The following is a 21357-nucleotide window of genomic DNA, read 5'->3' as shown; positions in this document are numbered from 1 at the left end:
CCCGATTCATGAGCATTAACAGAGGAGTAGTCATTTAAAAAATGGGGCCCCCTCGTGGCCCAGTGCACATACGGAATAATGGGTCCCATTCATTTATTGGTATGTGTCAATGATTCGGTACCACCAACTGTAGCAATGTTTGACTCACAAATAAATGAGGAAACGACTTTAATGGAAATTGCTGAAAAAAGGGGCATAATCGTTTAAACAAAAATGAATTATTTTTTTAGCAAAAATTCATTTTTCAGTAGTGTGCATGTGCGCGCATATATGCACATATACAATCTCAGTACGATGCGATCCCAGTACATGACACTGGGCCCCATTTAAAAAAAGGGGTTCAGAGCGTCTCATTATATTAGTATTCATACCAAATGGCATTCTGATCTAACGAGAACTAACGGAGGAGTTGTCATTTGAAAAATGGGGTTACCGCAAGTCCCCTGGTGCCCCTGTAACACGAACGGGGTAATGGGCCCCATTTATATATTGGTACGTGCCAATGATTTGGTACCACCAACCGTCGTAATATTTGAATCGCCAATAAATGACAAATCAACTTTTGTTTTTTTTTTTTCTTTTGGGGCCCCAAATTGAAAATCGTGCTTCGAGCGTCAATGTGTATACATCGATAGATTATACCTACCAAATTTCAGCCCGATCCGTTGACGAATAACAGAGGAGTAGCAATTTTAACTCGTGTACACAACAACAACAACAACAACAACAAGCTTTTAAAATGTAATTATGTTTTTATTCTACATGAGTAAGTGGCTGCAGGAAAACAACATAAATTCAGTTGAGATTTAAAATGTTTCTATCCATCCATCCATCAAGCTATTTCTAGCTTAATCATTTCAGATCAATCACCTGTTTACGCATTATATTTTAGTTTTAAACCCATACAAGTTCAAACTTATTGACCTGTCGCTGTATTTTTCTCCAGAGGCCAGTCACATTCATCACAGACACAGGCTAAGATGATTCCCTGGGCTAATTAACTCATTTAAAAACCGTTTAATTTGGTTCCATGTAATATCCTGCCAGTAAGTAAAGAAAGCATAGTACATCAGATATAGCCTGCATAATATTTTACAATTTTGTCAAGCGCAAACCAGCTTTTTTTTACATTTTAAAAAATGTCCCAAAAGCCTATATACAGTGAAAGCTCCAAAGATAATTTACTGCATTGGATGACATGTTTGCTTTGAAGTCTAAACATGGGTCTTGTTTGTCAACTAAGTCATAATTATGAGATACTAATTCATAATTATGACTTACATCTCATAATTATGATATATTAAGTCTAAGTCATAATTATGACTTAGTATCTCTAGTAGTATCTCTTAGTATCTTGTGAAATACAGATCCTATCTCATAATTATGACTTAGTATCTCATAATCATGACTTAGTATCTCTAAGTCATAATTAGACTGATAGCCTCATCATTCGGACTCATAAATATGACTTATATCTCATAATTATGAGATAGTATAGAGAAAATATCTCATAATTATGACTTAGTATTTCATAATTGTGATGATATCTTAAGATTTTTTTTTAATTTTCCTAGTTTTTTAATGGCAAGAATGTATGGAAGCCCATTATAAGTCATAATTATGACTTAGTATCTCGAGTAGTATCTGTTAATATCTTGTGAAAATGAGATACTATCTAATAATTATGATATAGATTTTTCAAATTGTATTAATATTTAATTTTTCCTAGTTTTTTGCTAGCGGGAATGTATGGAAGCTCATTATGAGATATTAAGTCATAATTATGACTTATTGTTTCATAATTATAACTTAGTATTTCATAATTGTGATTTACATTTTCTTTTTCAGGGGGCCAAGCCTGCGGGGCCAGGGAACCTCGTATGTAAGCATACGCGGTTCCTAGGACCAGTGGTGCTAGGAACCCTATTGTAATCGTTCCGATTATTATTATAGTTACCTTTTATAGTTCCGTTGGTAAAAGTGGTGCTGCAGGCTAAACCGTGCAAGGTAGGGCGGTGCCCTTTGGTGGTTGAGTCCAAAACGCCCAGGGGACCGTGGACGCAAATATTCACATATATCCGCCAGCAGGTGGCGCTATAAAAAAGGTCAACGCGTTTTGCCAATAACTCCCTCACCGTTTGTTGCAAATTTAAACCCTTTATATCCACAGATTCCTTGAATAGCACTGAATCACCTGGGCTAGGCCACGGCCATTTCCGCCTAAACTTTTCTCGGAGCAAAATCGCAAAAACTGGAAAACCTACTTTTTCAAACTCCTCCTTGGGATTTTATCCAATCAGCGTGAAACTTGGCACGTAGAGTCTTCAGTTGGACGTGACATACAGTTATCAAAATGAGTTTGTTCGAGTAAATTATGCACAAATTAATAACGAGTAAAGTTTTCTAGCTGGCAATAAAAATGTGAACTGGCGCATATCTCGGTCAAAATAATTGCTAACTCCACCAATTCTGAGATCCTTGGTTGGCATATGACTGTCGGGGTATTAACCAAATTTGAATAAATTAGGCCTCTAGGGGGCACTGCAATTATGAGAAATTTATATCTCCTAAATGACACAACTGATTTTTACTAAATTTAGTGGGTATGACCTTGGCTCGCTCCTGGGACCATATCTCGAAGTTAATCGCGATTGGTCAAAGTGGGCGTGGCTTATTACTACATAACATATAAATAAACCTTTATTTCAGCAGAAGTAATATGTTGAGGGCTGTGAAATTTACAGGGTAACTATCAGTGGCGGCTGCTGGTCTTTCATGCAGGGGAAGCTCATTTTCTGCCTACTTCAGAAAATGTATCTGTTTATTTAAATGTGAATTCTAGCAGAATTCACATTTTGTTGTCAACAACTATTTGTAGATTATCACACACGCACGCGCGCGCGCACACGCGTAGCTGCTGCGCGCTGGAGTGTGAGTGTTTGGTGAAAAGTCTCACAACACAAGCAGTAACAGTCTCCACAAACACCAAAAACAGACACTAGGTTTGTCAGAAGTTGATTCGCTATGAGAGGATCAGCAAAGTCTCCGGTCAACACAGAGCAACGGACTGAAATATTTGAAAAACCCGCCTGTGTGCTTACAACGTCATACTCTCTGATTGGCTCATTTCGCTGTCAATCAAAATTGAATTAGCCTGAGACAGATCATCCAATCATCATCCATTATTCCAGCGTCCGGAACAGACAGATCCAGCCCACTGCTCCATAGACCTCCTGTGAAGCTCGGCGTCCGATGGGCGGGACTAAGTGCGTCATAACCGAGCATTTATCCAATGAGCGTCTAGTTTGACTGCAGTGGATCAACCCCTAAATCCTCTCCCATTGAATTCAATTGAAGCTGAACTTCACCACTGTTTATTAACACTGTGACGCTGCGGTAATGAATGAAGAACGTCACGCTGTCACTGTCAGTTTCCTGTTATAAGAAGCTGATTCTGAACTAAACATACATGTGTTCTGTCATATATTTAGTCAATGAAATGTACACACAACACTACATATTTGACCACTGATTTTAGGGGAAGCTGAGGTTCCCTTGTAGTCTTAAAGCATCCGCCACTGGTAACTATAGAAGAGCACACAGATCGCCCATACCAAAAAGTGCACCACTAGGTGGCGCTATAATGGGTGCAAATGCATTTTGGCCTGGAACTTTCACACTTTAAATCACATCTTCCAAAACTTCACATCCACCTGTTCACAGCAAATGGCACGTTGGCCTGTGTCCGAGCCCCTGTTCCTTCGTGACGTACTTCCACGGGCTCAGCGAAACCTGGGGGCCGAAGGCTTGGCCCCCTTTCATAACTGCTTGCAGTTCTAGTTTTTAATTATTTAACTTTTCCTGGTTTGTTTGTTCCATAGTCTTGTGTATGAAATTCGCTGTACTTATAAACCTCTTTCCCTTCAGTCACAGTGACGCACACATGAGTGTATTTGACTATAGCCTAGTGTGCAGATGTGTGCAGATGTGTAAGGCGTGTAATGAGTCCCTGTGTCACTATGAGTGTCTGTGACTACGTCATCAGCTCAACAATAAAAAAAAATAATAATGTGCTTTGTGCCACACGGAGGATTCATCTCGGTTCATTCATATTTCTCCTCGGTGCTGTGTGGCGGTTCTCTGACGTGGTGACGGTGACACCCCCACCCCTGGTCGGTGAGAGGCCGACGTCAAACACCCCACCCACCCCCCAGCCACGGAGGAGTGGAGGAGTGGACGGCCTGTGGATAAAAACACAGGCCGGGAGCAGCGCTCACAGCTCGGCCACTACTCTCCGCTTCTCCTCCTCCTCCTCCTGGAGCTCCTACTTCTGTTTTCACCGAGGCGTCGACACCCGAAGCCGACATGCTGTGTTATGTTCCGCTTTCTCTGTTTTTTGGGGGGGCAGACAGAGAGGGATAACTGCTCTGTGTCTGTGTGTGTGTGAGCCCTAGCGGATTGGAGTGAAAGTCCGCCATATTTCTGCCTCACCACGCCCGGGAGTGGAGCCATTGGAAAAGAAACGGACCGCTTGATTCATGTGTTTTTCTCGCCTGGACGCTCACTTTGAAACACGGGGTGGGGGGATTGTTTCCACCTACTGAGAGATATCAACTGTGGAGACTTTGGAGGAAAGAGGGTGAAAATGATTCAACCAAGTGGATGATGTGTTTTAAAGGGATCTGTTGATCATCTGTGAGACAGGGAAGCAGATTACACCAATTATAGGCGAGCACAGTTCCTCCACAATCCAGCTGTGGACTCTGATTTACTCGTTGAACGGAACAACTCTGCAATTATTTATCATATTCTTCTTCTTCTTTTTTGTTGCTCTCCAGCACAATCCGTGCCTCATTATAAGGGCGTTTTTTATTCCTTCAACACAGGCCTGCCTGCATGAGGACCTCATCTGCATCATCTACAAGCTCTTTTGTTTTACTTGTATTTATTTTTTCTTTCACAACCCCAAGGATTTTGAAATCTGGATGAATTAGTGAGAAGCCTGGGGGCAGTAACGACCGTGTTGGAATCAAATTAAGGAGCGAGAATGACCCTGGAGTCCATCATGGCGTGTTGCCTCAGTGAGGAGGCGAAAGAAGCCCGGAGGATCAACGACGAGATCGAGAGGCAGCTCCGCCGGGACAAGAGGGACGCCCGCCGGGAGCTCAAACTGTTGCTTCTCGGTAAGAAATCGGTCTGTGTGTGGGGTGGGGGGGTCTGCTTCAGGGGCTTCCCTTAGCACAGCCGGGGCTTCAACATCTGGCTGCTCGGGCTGGGCAATGTGGACCAAAACTCATCTCTTTTCCTGTCAAAATGACGATTTACGATATAAATTTCGATATATTTATTTATTTATTTACTAGAGCTGGGCGATATGGATCAAAACCCATATCTCCATTTATTTTCAAAATGAAAATATAAATCTTGATTTAATTAATTTATTTTTTCTTTTTTTATTATTGTTTTTGTTCTAGGGCTGGGCGATGTGACCAAAACTCACATCTCAATATTTCTTCTCAAAATAGCGCTATACGATGTAAATCTCTATGGGGCGATATGAATAAAAACTCATATCTCGATATACATCATACTGATGGAATGAATGAGTGATAACACAACAGTATTTAGTGACTCATGAATAGATGTATTTCTATAGTTTTTATCTTCCACCTGGCGTGAGACCAAGACTGGCTTTTGTATTTTTAGTTCATGTTCTACTTAAGATAATTTCCATCAAAATTTTAACTAAAAGTAAACATAAAATGCTTTTATTTGTTAATTTATCTCTCTCTCTCTTTCTTTCAAGTACCCCCTGTAGTGCCATCGCGTACCCCCATTTGAGAAACACTGCTTTAAGGGACAGCACGTGTGTGTGAGTTCTGTAGTGTGGCTTGTTTAGATGAAGGTCTCGGTTAGGACGCACTCAGAAATCTAACTGTGCTTTTCATGCTGTTCTGAGAAGTAGAGAAAGCAGCGACTCTTAAAGCAAGTATTTCAATACAAAAGAAGCTATATAATAATAATATATTGATATAGGCGATATTGTAATTTTCTATATTGGCAAAATAGAAAACTTGATATATCTTGAATCTCGATATATTGCCCAGGCCTAGGTGTGCACAGATTTTGCATTCTGAACAACTGCCTGGTTTGCATAACTGTGTTTAAAGCCGGGCCTGTGCTTTGCCTCCTCCTCTCCATTGCTTTCCTGACCGCAGCAGGCTGTGTGCAGAGTGCATGCGCACACACACAGGACCAGGCCAAAGTCTAGGCTTTATTGGGTATAATCAAGTCTGTTTAGCAGCTCAACCCAGCCCTAACCCTGGCAATGATTACAGCACACATGGCCGTCAGTGTCTACTGCTCTGTAATATACAGAGGGATGCATCATGCATGTGATGGCATGCAACCTTTCATTCATAACATTAACTCCCAGACACAAGAGTGCACTGACTGCACCGGGATAATCCTCGTAACAATAATTGTCTTTTTCATTGATAAAATGTACTCAGAGCCCGAACATACTAGTTTGAACAAAACCCGCTTTCTGAAATACCCCTCAGGTATAAATAGAAGCACACACACACAGTAATTAATTTAACTTTAATACCAAACAGCAGGTCTAATAAATAACACTTTTATTGGTACAGATTGTAAATCCAAACATTTTTAAAATAGCCGGATGATGTTTTCCATAGCCAGTAAGTCAACATTTTAATCAACATCATGCATTGTTTGGAGAAAAAAAACTGCTCTTAAGTGCAAAATATTAATAATAAAAGCTTTAATGCATGGGAAGTTATGAACATGTGGTCATATTCTTTTGAATAATAGAATCTGATTTCCCTTTTGAAGCAAAGGGTAGATTTGTGTTTAACTTTGCATGGTGATAAATGAAGAAATGTGCATGTTATTTTGGTTTATTAGTTAAAACAGTTCAACAGTTTGTAAGGTGGTTATAACAAGAAAATATATTAGTTTAAAAAATCCTTGATGGTTTAAATAATTGGGTTTTTTTTTCTCCAAAAAATGATCTCTATGCATTGAAATTGAAAGGCGTTAAGTGCATCATTACACCCCAATCTTTGATTTGAGTTTGTTTTTGTGTTTTTTTAATCAGGATTTGACTCAAATCAGGGACCCGACATGATAAATCTAATTGTTGGTTGAGTGTATCCTTCCTTACACCCCAACTATTAACATATCCGGGCGACCGTGGCTCAGGTGGTAGAGGGTCGTCTTCTGATCGAGAGGTTGGGGGTTCGATCCCACTACCTGACTATGTGTCGAAGTGTCCTTGGGCAAGACACTGAACCCTAAGTTGCTCCCAGTGGTCGACTAGTGCCTTGCATGGCAGTCCTGTCCCACTGGTGTGTGAACGTGAGAGTGATTGGGTGAATGAGCTGTTATGTAAAGCGCTTTGAGACTGCTTCAGTGTGGTGATAAAGCGCTATATAAAATCAAGTCCATTTACCATTTCAAGTCCATTTATATTCCTGCTAACAGACAAACAAATGCCCTTAAAAATATTACCTTTGTGGCGATGGTATAACAGAAAAATATACAAGTTCACAAGTCCATTGCAGTTGCCTACACTCAAATACATACGTGCACATATTGGAGCATGTGCAAACATAAACCATAAACCCATATTCAGTAGGACAGACAGTTCTTAAACATTTTTGGCTCAAGTACCCCCTTTCTCTAACTTTTGAATCTAAGTCCCGCCTTTGCCCGACGAACGCATTTTGCTCATAATTCTGTGAAAAAAAGACTACCGAGCGTAATGATGGAATGAATGAGTGATAACACATATTTTAAAGAATCTAGACTTAAGTGCTTTTTGACACGCTTCTCTCCTGCGCGTATTCTACGGTACAGGCTTCTGACACACCCACTGCGCGTAAATCAACCAAAAGCACGTAGTCTGTGAATGAAGGCGGTCTGAGGCAAAGGAGGCGGACTGGGCCATGATGTCATCTTTTTGGGCTGTCTGGAACTCACAGAACATGGATTTTTCCCAAGGCATGTAAATGTCATTGAAATTCGTGACAACGATTAAGCGCACTTTTAATTTGAAACACCTTCATTGATAAACAATGTAACAGGTTGATTTGATCAGATTTTTGATCAGATTATTGCTGTGTGAGAGGATAGGCCACATTCTTCTGTCCGAACTACAGTTAAAATCTCTCCTTTTTTTCCCCTCATACTAACGACAGATTAACGTTTGTTTGTATGGAAAGCTTGATTTTATAAACTTCTTCCATTCCTGCATTCAGGAATGATCAGCGCATCAGCATCATTGTCGTCATCATCATCAGTACTTGTAGCTCTAAAGTGTAACCGAGTGTGAATGTGCTGGAGGTATGAGGAAATAACCTCACAGAGCGTCCTGCTTTAATCCAGAGGAATGTTTGCAGTGAAACAGAACCAGTGGCTTCCTACATAATACGCAGTTTAAATATAAACTGTTTAATGCCTGATGTAGGGCTGGGCAAGTTTGCCTAAAAAATGTTCGATTTTTGATATTTTTTTTTTTCAATGCACTTAAAAATGTCTGTAGAAATCAGATATATTGTCAAAAGTGCAACTTTATTGCTGTGATTGTCCTCAAGAGCTAAAATGCATAGAACAATCCCAAAATAAAAAGTAAATGAGACTCTGTCATTCAACAATTTCAAGCTTTAACCAGGTTTAAGCTAAAGTGCAACAGCAATGTCACAGTAGCTTAAATTTTCTGATTAAGAAATCAGATAACTACATATTTTACAACATATAACATTACAATTAAAAATAAAAAAACTCTTCCCTTATCAACTCAGCATAGTGTGAATAATGCAAAAAAAGTCCAAAAAAACTGGTGGGAAAAAAATGAAAAATTATTATTATTTTTTTAAACTCGATTAAATTGATTTTTTTGCCCTTCAGATGTGAGCGAGTCCCAACTGAAGCTGAGCCTCATTTAAATGTGTGGGAACAGTTTAACTTATTATTTACTCTGTAGTGGATCAAACTGTGGCTTTACGTTGGACATGGTATGAAAATAGTTGAACATCACTGTGACCAACGTGGACAGAAGTCTGACATCATGTCAGAGTTTCATTTATCGAGCAGCAGCTGAGGAGCAACTCGGGTGCGCACAGCTGATCAGCTCCACGACGCAGGACCTACCATCTCTGCAGATAAAGGGGTGGACGGGACGGATAAAATATATTGACATGTAACACATTTTGTCCCGTCGAGAACTGTTAAATGTGAACATATTGAACCCCATAACAGTGTGACACTGTCACGGGGTTCAATATGCTGCACTTATTCCAGGTTCAGAAGCATGTAAGAGGAAAATAACTTAAACAGACGGAAGAATTCACGCAAGGCCAGATTTGAATGGGAACGCTCACATTTCAGGGCCGCTCCACCCAGAGTGCGTAGCTGGGATGGAGGTGCGCAGTGACTGACTTTAAGTACAGGGAGAGAATAGCGCGCAGCCAGAAACGGCACAGCTTTTCTGACTTACACGCATGGGAGAATAGAGCCCTAAATAAGTGGAATGAAACAGTATTTAGTGTTTTCTGAAAAGATTGATTTTTGTAGTTTTTATCATTTCTGGTCATCGCCCTCCTGATGTGGGACCAAGACTTGTATTTTCAGTTCATGTCTGTCATAATTTTGTGCGTTTTCGGTGTAATTTTGTGTGTTGTTGGCATTATTTAAATTATTCTATTTCAGTGTGTGTTTTTGATGTCGTTTGGTTGTTTCTGGTGTCATTTTGTATGTTTCTCTGTTATTTGTGTTTTTTATTTTGTCTTTGTTGTGTTTTGCTGCTAATTTTTATTATGATGATCATGATGAAAATTTATAAACCCCATATTTTTATCTCTCTTTCTCTCACTCTCTCACTCTCTCACTCTCTCACTCACTCTCCCCCACTCTCCCCCACTCTCCCCAGTGCCCACTTTTGGAACCCAGGCAGTAGGACAGTCACTATCATTAATTTTAGTGAAAAGTTAGAATTTTTCCAAGTCCATAAAAAGGCTTTTCAAAGTACTTTTTTGTCTGTCATCAAATCATTTCAAGCGATTCATCTGTCCACCGTATGAGTGTACCTACCCTCCAATAAATGGGCCGTTAAAAGGCTTACACTATCTTACGGGAAGAGCACTCAAAAGTTTGTGTAACAGCACACAGGTTTCTAAGTGTTCTACTTTACTTTGAAGCTTTCGGTGAGCCGGAGGAATCCAAAGTTTTAGTATGAGGTCATTCAGAGACCACGTCAGCTTAATGAATTAAAAGCAGTACAGGAAAAAAATACAGCAGAGAAAAACTAAATTCTGCTAATGCACAAATAAGAGGATAGTACAGAGCTAGCTCTGGTTAAAAATGTGGACAAGAATCGACTTAGTATTAGGGCTGCAACAAACGATTATTTTAGTAATTCATTAATCAAACTTTTTATAATCGATTACATGGATTTGTTGTTGCAGCATTACTTAGTATTTGCATTAAAACAAAAAAATCTAAACTAGTTTGGTGTGTTTTAGTATGTTTGTTACAGTTGTCTTGTTTCTTTTAAGTCACTTGTGTAAACTCATGCCCCAGGGGCCAAAATTTGGCCCTTTGGAGCATCCAGTTTGGCCCGCAGGAGAAAGTAAAAATGAATCATTGGGTAAATAAAACTCAACAATATTTGCAGGTTCTCAAAGTTTCTCTGATACTCATATCACATGACTGCAGTTATTATTCATGATAAACTGTTGGAAAAACTCTAAATTCTTACAAAATCCTTATATTTTCTTCAAATCATTACAGAATATTTCCCTGAATTAAATAGAAATTGGTCACAAAATCTAGGAAATTTAAAGTAAGGATCCTGTTGGGACTGATATCTATCAAGAATTTCTTGGATATTGTCGGTTTCTTACATATTGTATATTTAATGTATATCATTTGGCCCACTTAAGCTCAAACTGGTCCATGTTTGGCCCCTGAACTAAAATAAGTGTGTTTTTGTGTATTTGTGCACTATTTCAGTGGTTACAATGCTTTCAATGTGTTATTTGATGCACTTGATTTTATGATGGCAGTGTGTAATGACTGTAATGAATATTTATCTATGCACATACATTTTATTTTCATATAATCTGTTCAGATCAGTGCTTAAACTGACACAATAGGATAAATTATTTTTTATTTTTGTGTATTGTCAGTAACTCAGCTGGGTGTTTTGTCCTTAATGTTCTCACTTACAGTTGTTACAATGCTGTCATTATGTTGTCATGGCTACTATGAGACTTCTACACAGTAGTTTCAGTGAAAAGAAACTTGTTACACTTTATTTATAATGGCAGTGTTTAACACTGCATTTTCTTTTTTTCAGTGAAAATGTGCAAATACACGAATAATAAATAGCATGTTTTGAAGCAAATAGTTTTGACTCAACTTGTCCTCTGAATGATCAATATCTTCTGATAAACATATACAGCAACTTGATTTTTCATCTCTACGTTTAATTTTGATATTAACTGGGTAGAATATTGTGATATATCGCGATATTCTACACAAATAAATACACAAAAAATACTCATACACACAAAAGGACATCAGATACACATAACAACCACCTGAACTTGTAAAAAACAGTTACACAAAATGATGAAAAAAATACTTAAATTGACAAAAATACTAAAAAAATAAACTAGGCACAGATTGACAATAAAGAAAATGCAAATATGACAAGAAATGGCAAAAACACATATAATGACTCATAAAATACACAAAATGCTCGCAGAGATTCCCAAAATGACTCCAAAGTAGGGATGTAATGATTAATCGTAAGGCAGTTAAAAATCGATTCATAGGTTCATATTGATTTTCTGAAAATTGAATCGCAGTACTTTTCTTAAACAGCATATATTTACTGATGAAAGTAGGGTCTATTCTTTCAGAATCCGTTTATACATAGTCATAGTACAAAATATTCTGTGGGTCTGTGGCTGGCAGTCAGGGGGGTACTGTATCTGTTCTGAAAATGGCTGGCAGCCAATGAGTTAGAGAACCCCCACTGTTTTTACAAATGTGACCTAAAACCTTATGTACTTATTAGAAGACCTATGTCTAATTATTATTTTGCACCAAATTCCTTTTATTAACTTTTAAAAATGGGACTACTTTACAGTTTTAGTAGCATATATTGATCCTTCTCTTGTCCAAATGCTGAGGCGGCGGGCGGAATCTGCTACTACTTTGCAGACTGTTTTTTTTTTTTAAAGTCCAATTGTTAAGGCACACAATACATTTTCAGTTGCACTTTTAAAAAGAAAATTAAGTATTATGCAGTTTTGCATTGTTTACTATAGAACCAGAATTTAAATTAATAGGCTTCTTCTTCATTTGTATTATTCCTTTATTTATTTCATTCAAGATTTATTTTTAGTTAAATTGCATTGTTTTGAATAGTTTATCAAGGGATTCTTTTGACAATGGAAAATAGTACAGTATTTTGAGTGAATCATTACACTCCAAAGACAGCAAACAATGACAAATAACCCTTTGTTCTTTCCTGTGTTAATGCTCAGATTGGTCATTGTTCTTAATACTGGCATGAATGTTGATAATGTGGCCCTCGGATCAGACAATCACATTTTTGTGGCCCCGCTGTGATAACAGTTGCCATCGCTGCTTTAGATAATCCTTGCAAACATGTCTTGCATAAGTGGTTGAAGACAGAAGACAAGTTAATTAATTTTCCCCTCTGTTTTATTCATATGCCGACTTTAGAAAGTATCGAATCTATACATTCTCAGAGAACACATACAGTAATAATCATTACATTATGTTAGTTGTCAAAAACAAACATTTTGAATCACTATTGAGGTCAAAACATCCATTGATAGTTACCGTAATTGGGTTAAACAGGAATAGTTATCAAGCTTGTCTATATCTGCAAAAATAATTTAAATTTGTTCAATTAGAAAAGTGGAACAGCACCACCCTGAATTCTTTAGAGACCTGTGGACCTGATTTTATTATTTGTTCCCTTTTAAACATATGGTTATTCTTATTCTGCTATACACCTAAAAGCATGAAAGATGTTTGGAAATGAATTACACTGAACATTGTCCTAAAAAAACAAAGGTTGCTAAAGTCTCAAAGAAAATAAAAAGCTGTGCCTTATGAGTCATATTTGAAAAACTTGGTCTAAACTAATTTTTAAAAAATCACAAAATGGGTTCCGCAAGAAAATCCCTCTATGGTTCTGACCCATACTTATTAAGAACATCCATTTTTCCTATATATATATATGTATATATATATATATATATAGTAATAAACCTTTTACACTAACCCTACAAGCTGCTATTTTCTGACCCTACTTCAGACATTGGTTTGTTATGATATATTTTTGTAAGTTTTTACATTTTGGACTATTTTAAATGAGATGGTGTTGAGCAAAATGAGTACATACTCAATATTCTTGCAACTTTTTTTCATTATTTTGGAATAGTGCATAAAATCAAAAAGAGTCGTGCTGTTTGGAACCAAGTTTGCCAGGTCATTTATGTTAATTCAACCCCAGTAAAGATGAAGGCGGCAATTAAGTATCAACTATTTTTTTGGATCAAGTGGTAAACTTGTGCAGCACACAAAGGCAGTGTGCTATGTCCATTACCAGCCATTTCATTTATTTGTGCAGATTGTTGAAGTTTTGGAAGATACGGTAGTTGTTTTTCTGAAACAGTATTTGAACCAATCGAGATAAATTATAACACAAGAGCCTTTCAAGTAACCATTCTTGCTCAGTATTACCTTTTGTGTTCATATCAAACATTTTTAACTTTAGAGAAAATCTTTTTAAAAACAAGGTTCCAATGGGTTCCAGTTTGGACTGGAGTTCTAGTGGTTTTGTAACCATAAAGTTTGATTTGGCACCAAACTCACCAATAATAATAAGAAAAAAAAGTACCATTGTTCTTTAAAGATGGCAAGAAAAAGACGATAAGTGTAGAGACTCCTACATTTGGCCAAGAATCATTTTGTTCATGAGTACATTTGATATGGTCCATTAACATGTGTTAATGTGGTGAGTGAGTGGTTCCTGGCAGAAGAATCCACTAATATAGGAGGATGAAATGGCCCTGCTGTTAAAGTAGTAGTGTAGCATGGCTGCCAACTGTTCCCCAAGGAATAGTTAGTGAATTTCTCCATTGTGAGTTAATAAAGTATAGAAAATCCAAAAAATCCAAAATCCAGTCAAATACAACGGCTGAGCAGAGGTCGCACAATTTTAGGTTTTGTATCCTTATTTTTGTGAAGCTGAATTTTCATTCGAGTCTTAGGCTACGTTCACACTGCAGGTCTTAATACTCAATTTAGATACTTTAAAAAAAACAAAAAAAAAACATTGTGTGTGCTCGTTCACATATACACATTAAATGCGTCTTTTATCAGTTCGGAGTATGATCGGAATGTGACCCACATGCACAGAAGAGGTTCTGAGGTACTGCGTGTTGTTGTCAGTGTGTCTATGTGAGAAGATCTATACCTATGTCCAGTGGGGTTCCTCAGGGCTCTGTTCTTGGACCTCTTCTGTTTAGACTTTACATGCTTCCTTTAGGACAAATTTCACAGAACTGTAAGGTTGATTATCAGAGCTACGCAGATGACACACAACTATATCTATCACTGAACCCAGATGACTATGGTCACATTGAGGTGTTGTGTGACTGTTTAGAAAAAGTAAACTGCTGGATGAGTGAAAACTTCCTTCAACTAAACCATGACAAGATGGAGGTGATTGTCTTTGGTAACAAGGAAAAGAGGACTGCTGTCAGCAAGTATCTTGAGTCTGGATCTTTAAAAGCTAAAGACCAAGTCAAAAACCTTGGTGTTCTGATTGACTCAGATCTTACATTCAGCAGTCAGATCAAATCTATCACAAAAACAGCTTCTACCACCTAAAGAACATCTCCAGAGTGAAAGGTTTAATGACTCAGAAAGATCAGGAGAAACTGGTCCATGCTTTTATCTCCAGCAGACTGGACTATTGTAATGGTCTTCTGACAGGAATCCCCCAAAAGAGCATCAAACAGCTACAGCTGGTTCAGAACGCTGCAGTTCAGGTCTGAACCAGAGCAAAGAGGTCAGAACACATTACTCCAGTTTTAAAGTCTTTACACTTTACATTGGTGTCTCTCTTCCCCCCCTTCTGGACATTTACAATTCACGTCTCACCCGCAAAGCCACCAGGATTGCAGGTGACCCCACCCACCCGTCCTACAGCCTCTTCAGCCTGCTGCCATCTGGGAGGAGACTGCAGAGTCTCCGTGCTCGAACGAGCAGGCTCAAGAACAGTTTATTCCACCAGGCTGTCAGGAGACTCAACTCCCTCCCAGCTCTCCCTCCCATTCGTCCACTCATCCCCTTTCCTGCCCCTGCCTCCATCCCCCCTCCGCCTCCTTCCACCCTCTGCCCTCAGTTGTCTACCCTCCTTCACCCCTCTGCCCCCCACCCCCCCCCTTCATCCTGCCACAGTCTGCCCCTACAGGACCTGGCATCACCCCCCTCCACCTCCACCCCCTGCGTGCTCCACTAATTCACGCACCCTAAACTCTGCACAGCCGTCATTGTATTGTTATGCTATTTGCACACTACCTCACTTTTTAACTTCATCTGCACTCTGTTTATATTATTAATACTGTAATTTATTTATATTCTACCTCATAGTAATTTATTCACATTCTACCTCATTGTTGTTCGTTATTTGTTATTTGTTATGTCTTTAGTTAAGTTATTTGTTGTATAGTATTGCTAGTTGTTTTTTTTGTGTGTTAAGTGCTCTTTTTATGCACTGCAGGTTTGCACGGGGGGTTGGGGGGGATTGCTATTTCATCTGTGCTGTATGTTTAACATGGGGCATATTTGACAATAAAGAACCTTGAACCTTGAACCTTGAACCTTGAACTGGCTCCCAGTCAGCCTCAGAATAGACTTTAAAGTTCTGCTGCTGGTGTATAAATCTGTGAATGGGTTTGGTCCAGAATACATCAGTGACATGTTAGTCAGGTATGAACCCAGCAGGTCTCTCAGATCTATGGACACAGGTCAGATAGTGGAGCTCAGAGTAAACATGGTGATGCTGCTTTTAGTTGTTATGCTGCAAAGAAGTGGAACAAACTGCCAGCAGAGCTGAAGTCAGCATCTAATGTGAACATTTTTAAATCAAAGTTAAAGGAACTTTTTTTCTCTACTGCGTATGATTGAGAGGTAAATTATTGATCATGTTGTTGTTTTTGCAATTTGTTTGTTGACGATTTTAAATGTTTTAGTTTTTACTGATGATTTTAAATTATTTTGCTGCTGATTTTAATGGTCTTATTGATTTGAAGTTATTTAATGTTTTTCATTGCACTTTATGATCATGTAAAGCACATTGAGTGAGTTGCCTTGTGTATGAAATAAGCTATACAAATAAATTTGCCTTGCCTATCAAAACATTATTTTGCACCACATTTGTTTTATTAACTTTTAAAAATGGGCCTACTTTACAGTTTTAGAGCCTGTGTTCCGCCATCTTGAAATCACGTGATTGATGACGTCACATGGCCCTACTGCCTGTAAACATCCCATTGTTTTTTATTGGAGTGAAACATTCAGCCTGATTTTTAGATAATTTAGCAGCTTTTTAGGTCATTTAGCAGCTTTTTAATCAAAATGCCAATTTGTGCTGCTTTTAGTTGCTCTAAATATTCAGAAAAGTTAAAAATGCCAATGTAACCCAAAAGAGGATAAAAAAAAATCTGACCGCAGGGGGCAACAGTTCCAATTTTGCGGTCTGGTAGTCGTCAATGAAGCAGAGAAGAAGAGCTCTTCTAAGGGGGCCTTTACTCTTCATTAAACAGTGCATGCCTGATGCTCTGATAGCTGAAGTTAAGTGAGTAATCACAGACTATTGAGAACACAGGTTTACAGGCAGTGGGGCCATGTGACATCATCAATCACATGATTTCAAGATGGTGAAACACTGGTTCTAAAACTGTAAAGTAGTCCCATTTTTAAAAGTTAATAAAAAGAATTTGGTGCATGATAATAATTAGACATAGATCTTCTAATAACTACATTTCTAAGGTTTTAGGTCACATTTGTAAAAACAGTGGGGATTCTCTAACTCATTGGCTGCCAGCCATTTTCAGAACAGATACAGTACCCCCCTGACTGCCAGCCATTTTAGAGCATTTTAACTGATCTTTTAAGACCCACAGAATATTTTGTACTATGACTATGTAAAGTCTGTATGTAAAAACTTATTCTGAAAGAATAGACTCTCTACTTTCATCAGTAAAATGATTTCAGGGCTCTACACTAACTTTTCCAGTGGTGGCACTGGTGCGACTAACTTTCTCAGTGGGTAGCACCAGCACAGATTTTGGTCGCACCCTTTTTTTTTTTCAAGCCATGCATGCTGATGAATAGTTGACTTAACTGGCGTACCGTAGTCGAATAATGCTTGTAAAATGTTTTAGTGTCAATATTAACTTTTCAAGCAGTGGCTGAAATAACAGGTCATTTCTTTTATATAATTTTAAAAGACGTAACAAAAATGTTTTAAATAACAGCAAAGCATAACAACAGGTTACATGTTTGTTTTTTTTATTTTGCAGAAATGCTGTACTTGAATTACAGTATATGTACGTCAATGGCAGTCAGTGAGTTAAGAGTCGTCGGGTGCTCCTCCCACCACTCCTCCTGGGATGCAGAATTATGACATTTTTGCATTTTAATGATGTAAAGGTTAGATAGAATACGACCTGGCCTTTCAGACAGCAGTCGCATTGCAAAATAAAAGATACGCATTGGATTTATATCCACATTAAGGGTGTAAGAAAAAATAATTTCGGCAGTATTTTTCACCATGCAGTTATCGTATCAATCCAAAAAATTTCCAAATCAATTTTTTTAGTCATGTTTTTTAATGGAAAAAGAACCCATTTAATTGTGATTACATATGAATAGCACATAAACGCCGTGAACGCACCATCAGATCTTGTTAAACTACCTCACTCCTCAATGCATTTTAGCTGGAAATTGTTTGCACTTTATTTTCATAAAACATACTTCAGAATTTAACTTAACAGAATCAGAATATGTTGTAGAAGTAAAAGTTAAACTTTTATGGCAAAGTAATTTGACAGTTTGAATGATAAACATAGCACTTGTTTTTTATATTTGTACTTGAAGCACAGTTACCATTTACTTGTTCTCGCAAGTTAAAAAAAAATGAAATACATTTTATTTCATGGCATTTTGTACTTGTAAAGGTAAAATTTGTAATTATTGTTTAGTATCAGTAAATGTCGTATTGTGACATGCAAATCGTGTATTGTATCGTCAGAATAATGGCAATGCACACCCCTAATTCACATATAAAAGGGCTGGATCGGATTTGAAAAAATTTGAATTGTAATATTCACATTGACGTGCAAAAATCAGATACATGTCACATGTGGGCAAAACAATCTGAATTGACTTATAGTGTGAACATTGCTTTCTTAATTAGGTTTAATGTGTGTCCTGTGCAGTAGAACTAAACAAACCGAATGGTTTGTGTGTTCAGGCACTGGTGAAAGTGGGAAAAGCACTTTCATCAAACAGATGAGGATCATCCACGGCGCCGGGTACTCCGACGAAGACAAGAGAGGTTTTACCAAACTGGTCTACCAGAACATCTTCACGGCCATGCAGGCCATGATCAGAGCTGCAGAGACGCTGAAGATCCCCTACAAATATGAGCACAACAAGGTAAATAAGATCTTTGTGTCGTCCATTACAGCACTTATCAATGTGACACAGAGTTTATGTATTTATAGAATACTGCCTATCTTATGGAGAGCAGCCATCCACAGCCTTATCTGCTCCTTTTGTCATTTCCTCTGTCCCTACAGCAGCATCACTCATCGTTTCTGCATCATTTTACATGTTTCTATGAAATTGCATCTGTCCATGCATGCTTATGTTGCATAGATTCAAAGTATATTATTTATACAGATGTTAGAGTGGGATTTGCAATTCTCACTTAATTGTGTTCAAAGTGTCAAAGTCTGGCTTCATCTGGCTTTTCTTCCCCTAAATCAGACATAGGAAACTGGCGGCCTGGGGGCCACATGCAGCCCTCGGTCTAATTTTGTGTGGCCCCCAAAACCAAATTGTAATTCATGAATTTGGAAGTTTTATGAAGCCCATATCTCCAAAAACACAGAACTAAAAACTGAAGTCCACAAAATGACAACAAAAACAACATATACAAAATGATTTCAAAGACAAACAAAAGGTCAATGAAATTGCACAAAATGACAGAAAAATACACAAAAAGACAATAACACAAATTTTATTTTAACAAAAACACACAATGACTCAAAAAACACACAAAAAGGCAACACAAATGGACAAAATTAATTAAAATTTAAAAAAAAAACACAAGAAAACCCACACAAAAAGACTACAAAGACAATACCCTAAATTGTTTCCTGTGTTAAAGGGGACATGTCATGCTAAATCCACTTTTTTAGCCCTTAAATGCATTTTGTTGTATATTTAGAGTGTTTAGAAGTACAGAAAAGTTCAAATTAGTCTCTTCAGGTGCTCCGTTGATATCTTTATATTCTGTTTTGGTCATATTTTTCAATCTGTTTTGATTTTTCGATTCTCAATTACGTTTTTCGAACAATAACGTCACAGTATTTGCAGCGGAACTGCCAAATTAGGACATCGACTCCAGGCCCAACACTTCGAGCAATCCGCCATTTTTATTTCTCGCTTTTATTTTGTAGTCCAAGCTCCAGGATGCTGAAGTTACGAGAGAATAAGTCAAAATGTTGGGTTATTGGATGTAGTAACCCACACGCTTCATTACACCGTCTCCCAGCATCAGAACCTTTTCAAAGTGCCTGGTTGAGTTTTATTTTTCATGGAAATGTACCCACATCTGTGGGTAAGGTCATTTTTGTGTGCACGAAGGACGACTGCTTCGCCAGTATTAAGAAGGATTTGCCGAAAGACTGAGTCTGATTGAGGGTTCAATTCCTTCTATCTTTGGAGACAACGAACAGAGCACTTCGGTAAGCTGTAAATAACGCTAAAAAGTGTGATGATAAGACGTCCCTGTCATTGTTTTGTTAGCATTAGCAGTTGCACCGTCTTCATATGTTAGCGCTGTGTGCTCGTTTTAGATCCTTGATGATATGGCCTACGTGATTTAATATAAGTCTAAAGTTTTCATTAGTCATTTCATTTTGCCGTTTTTGTCTCTGAAAAGCCTGTATTAAAATGCATTTCGTGACATTAGCTTGGCGCTAGCGTTAGCTCGGTGCTTGTGTTAGCTCACTTGTTAGGGTTCTGCAGGTTCATCATCTTCATTTTCATCTCGCTCCGCCGGGTCAGACTCTGGCTCGAACATGTAAGGCTGGATGGACAAGTCTAACGTTGTTGACATTTTTAAATAACGTGTGAATAAACATTTTCTGCGCCGCTACATAATCGTATCTCTTCTATCAAACTACAAAAATGGCCGAACGGGGTGGAGTTGAACCGAGTGTCACCTCTGCAACCTGGAGAGGGGGCGGGGTATGAAGTGTCTCATTTGCATTTAAAGAGGCCGCACCAAAACGAGTTGCTCTCAGAAGCGCATCAGAAAAGGGTAGAAAAGGGGTGGAGCTATAATAATGAGGAATTCAGGCCCAAGCATTGCAGTTCTGCTTTATATAGACCACAACTGTATGATTTATATGTAAAAAGGAAGGACTTAAAAGCATGATATGCCTCCTTTAATGCTCAGATTGGTCATTTTTCTGAATGCTAACATAAATGTTGATAATGTGGCCCTCAGATCAGACAATCACATTTATGTTGGCCCCGCTTTGATAGAAGTTGTAAGTCATTTATTCATAAAGTGCTTTTTGGAGATAAAATCACAAAGTGCTTTACAGAACTGTGGAGTACTTAATACAACAGGTGCAACATCATAATAGAATAATAAAACATGGTTGGCCTGTCTCTGCCCTAAATCATTAGTATGACATGTTTGTGTCAAAGAGACATGAAATTGAGCATTGCCTTTGCCACATATTTTTATAATTACATTTACTTCATCAGACAGCCAACCATATGTAGGAACTCTTTTGTTTTAAAATGAGCTAAATTCTATTTAACTTCACCATTTTCTATTTTGTTTCAATGTCTTTCCCTGTTTAGATGAATTTACTGGCTGTTAAACTTCTCGAAATAGTATAAAACATTCCAAAATACGGTTAATAGAGTCAACTACTGTTCAGATGATTTATAGCCACTTTTTATTCTACAGAA

The 21357-nt window shown here is 38.1% G+C and overlaps 1 protein-coding gene across 1 annotated transcript in view; it reads left to right on the top strand.

The window, feature by feature from the left end:
• Positions 1–4069: 4069 nt before the first annotated feature.
• LOC114469334 (guanine nucleotide-binding protein G(q) subunit alpha) overlaps positions 4070–21357 on the top strand; it is a 32430-nt gene continuing 15142 nt past the window's right edge. The window contains exons 1-2 of the mRNA XM_028456751.1: positions 4070–5183; positions 18614–18798. Of these exons, the coding sequence (XP_028312552.1) occupies positions 5048–5183; positions 18614–18798 (321 nt within the window). The 5' untranslated portion in view covers positions 4070–5047. The remainder of the gene's footprint in view (positions 5184–18613; positions 18799–21357) is intronic.

This window comes from Gouania willdenowi, chromosome 9, assembly GCF_900634775.1.
Source record: "Gouania willdenowi chromosome 9, fGouWil2.1, whole genome shotgun sequence".
Lineage (NCBI taxonomy): Eukaryota > Metazoa > Chordata > Actinopteri > Blenniiformes > Gobiesocidae > Gouania > Gouania willdenowi.
Note: the sequence above shows the minus strand (reverse complement) of the source record. Positions and strands in the feature narration are given on the sequence as shown.